At 55.2% G+C, this 2,249-nt stretch overlaps 1 protein-coding gene across 1 annotated transcript in view; it reads left to right on the top strand.

The window, feature by feature from the left end:
- GLCE (glucuronic acid epimerase) overlaps positions 1-1,437 on the top strand; it is an 8,044-nt gene extending 6,607 nt beyond the window's left edge. The window contains exon 3 of the mRNA XM_010139167.1: positions 413-1,437. Coding sequence (XP_010137469.1) covers positions 413-1,437 — 1,025 coding nt within the window. The remainder of the gene's footprint in view (positions 1-412) is intronic.
- The last annotated feature ends 812 nt before the right edge of the window (positions 1,438-2,249 follow it).

The raw sequence follows: 2,249 nt of genomic DNA, 5'->3' as shown, positions 1-2,249 counted from the left end.
TTTTTCCTTAGATTTAGTCTGAATTTCCCTCTTTTAGATTAACCCATCACGCCTTGTCCTGTTGCAACAGGTCCTGCTAAAATGTCCCTCCCCATCTTTCTTACAGGCCCCTTGAAGCACTGACAGGCTGCACTAAGGTCTCCCCGCAGCCTTCTCTGCTCCAGGCTGAACCCCCCCCAGCTCTCTCCCTTCTCCTCCCAGCAGAGGGTTCCACCCTCGGGATACTCCTGGGGCTCTGATATATGACAGTGCACAGAAAGAATGATTGAGTTAATTGTAGGCTGCCCCGAAAGCGTCTGGATCCTGCCTGGTAAGAGGTGTGACCTCTGGAAGCTGCACTTTCAGAGCTTTATACGTTTCGGAGAAATGAGTGTTTGACCCACTGAAAAGGTTTTTTTGGTTTGTTTTGCAGAAAATACCGAGGGGGTGTCTCTGCAGCTTGGGAACACCCGGGATTTTATTATTTCTTTCGACCTCAAATTCATAACAAATGGGAGCATTTCCGTGGTCCTTGAGACGACGGAAAAGAACCAGCTCTTCACCGTGCACTATGTCTCCAACACCCAGCTCATCGCTTTTAAGGAGCGAGACATCTATTATGGCATTGGTCCCAGGACTAGCTGGAGTACACTCACCAGGGACCTGGTCACTGACCTGCGGAAAGGCGTTGGCCTCTCGAACACGAAAGCTGTCAAGCAGACCAAAATCATGCCCAAGAGAGTGGTGAGGCTGGTAGCGAAGGGAAGAGGCTTCCTCGATAACGTCACCATCTCGGCCACCGCTCATATGGCGGCTTTCTTTGCCGCCAGCAACTGGCTGGTGAGGAACCAGGATGAGCGGGGTGGCTGGCCCATCATGGTGACGAGGAAGCTGGGGGAAGGCTTTAAGTCCTTGGACCCGGGCTGGTACTCGGCCATGGCGCAAGGCCAGGCCATCTCGACGCTGGTGAGGGCGTACCTGCTGACGAAGGACCACGCGTTCCTCAGCTCGGCTCTGCGGGCGACGGCGCCCTACAAGCTGCCGTCGGAGCAGCGCGGGGTGAAAGCCGTCTTCATGAACCGGCACGACTGGTACGAGGAGTACCCGACCTCGCCCAGCTCCTTCGTGCTCAACGGTTTCATGTACTCCTTGATCGGGCTGTACGACTTAAAAGAAACGGCCGGGGAGAAGCTGGGGAAGGAGGCACGGCTCCTCTACGAGCGGGGCATGGAGTCCCTGAAGGCCATGCTTCCCCTCTATGACACCGGCTCAGGGACCATCTACGACCTCCGGCACTTCATGCTGGGCACCGCTCCCAACCTGGCCCGGTGGGACTATCACACCACCCACATCAACCAGCTCCAGCTCCTCAGCACCATCGACGAGTCGCCCATCTTCAAAGAGTTCGTGAAGAGGTGGAAGAGCTACCTGCGAGGCGGCCGGGCAAAGCACAACTAGAGCTTCCAACCAAACCCTGCGGTCCTGCTGCCTCGCGGAGGCACAGCGTCAAAGGTGGCATCTGAGATCTTTCACGGACCGTTTCAAAGAAGTGATCCTTACAACTGCTCTCCGGGTGAAGTCAGTGCATTCCAGTGGGACAGCAGTTGGGTCTGATGGGTGGGATGTGGGAAATCCACCGTTCCCTAGTGCTCCACAGCGAAACCCCTTTGTGCTCCTGAGTTTGGGGATGTGTTTTGGGTTGTTTTGGAGGTTTTTTTTTCCCTTTTTCTAGGAAAACGTTTGCAGAAGCCATACAGGTCTCTAAAGTCCAGCACTTGCCTGAAAAATTAGTCTGTGGCCTCTTTTGACATGGAGTTCTTTGTGTCTGTGTTGGAACAGCTAACAGCTCCCGTGGTGTGCCACCGTCAGTGTGTATTTCCTCGTAGCCTGGGTAGTGCACAGTGTCTCTTTTTAACGGGGGGGTTTTAATACGGATTCTTCTGGGGTGAAAAATACGCTCTTTGTTTTCTTCTCCGTTCTCCCTGCGGAGCTCCTTTGGCTGGGTGGTGTCTTCACAGGAGAACACGTGGGGATGGCATGCGGGCTGCGAAGTCACGTCACGGAAGCACAACTTGGTGGGGCTCGCGGACTGCCCGCAGCTCGCGGCCACCTCACCCCTCCCCTTTTCGCAGCTGAATCTTCCAGCGCCTGCCGGGTTTGCTGGGGTCTGCTCCCCCCGGCAGCTGGAATCGCTCGTGGCAGAGCCTCCGTGTTTTGTACCGTGTTTTTTAGTGACATCTGAGAGGTTCCCCTAAGCTTTGGCAGCTTTG

This window comes from Buceros rhinoceros, unplaced genomic scaffold (genome assembly GCF_000710305.1).
Source record: "Buceros rhinoceros silvestris isolate BGI_N320 unplaced genomic scaffold, ASM71030v1 scaffold41276, whole genome shotgun sequence".
Classification (NCBI taxonomy): Eukaryota; Metazoa; Chordata; class Aves; order Bucerotiformes; family Bucerotidae; genus Buceros; species Buceros rhinoceros.
This window is presented reverse-complemented; position numbering and strand designations above follow the sequence as displayed.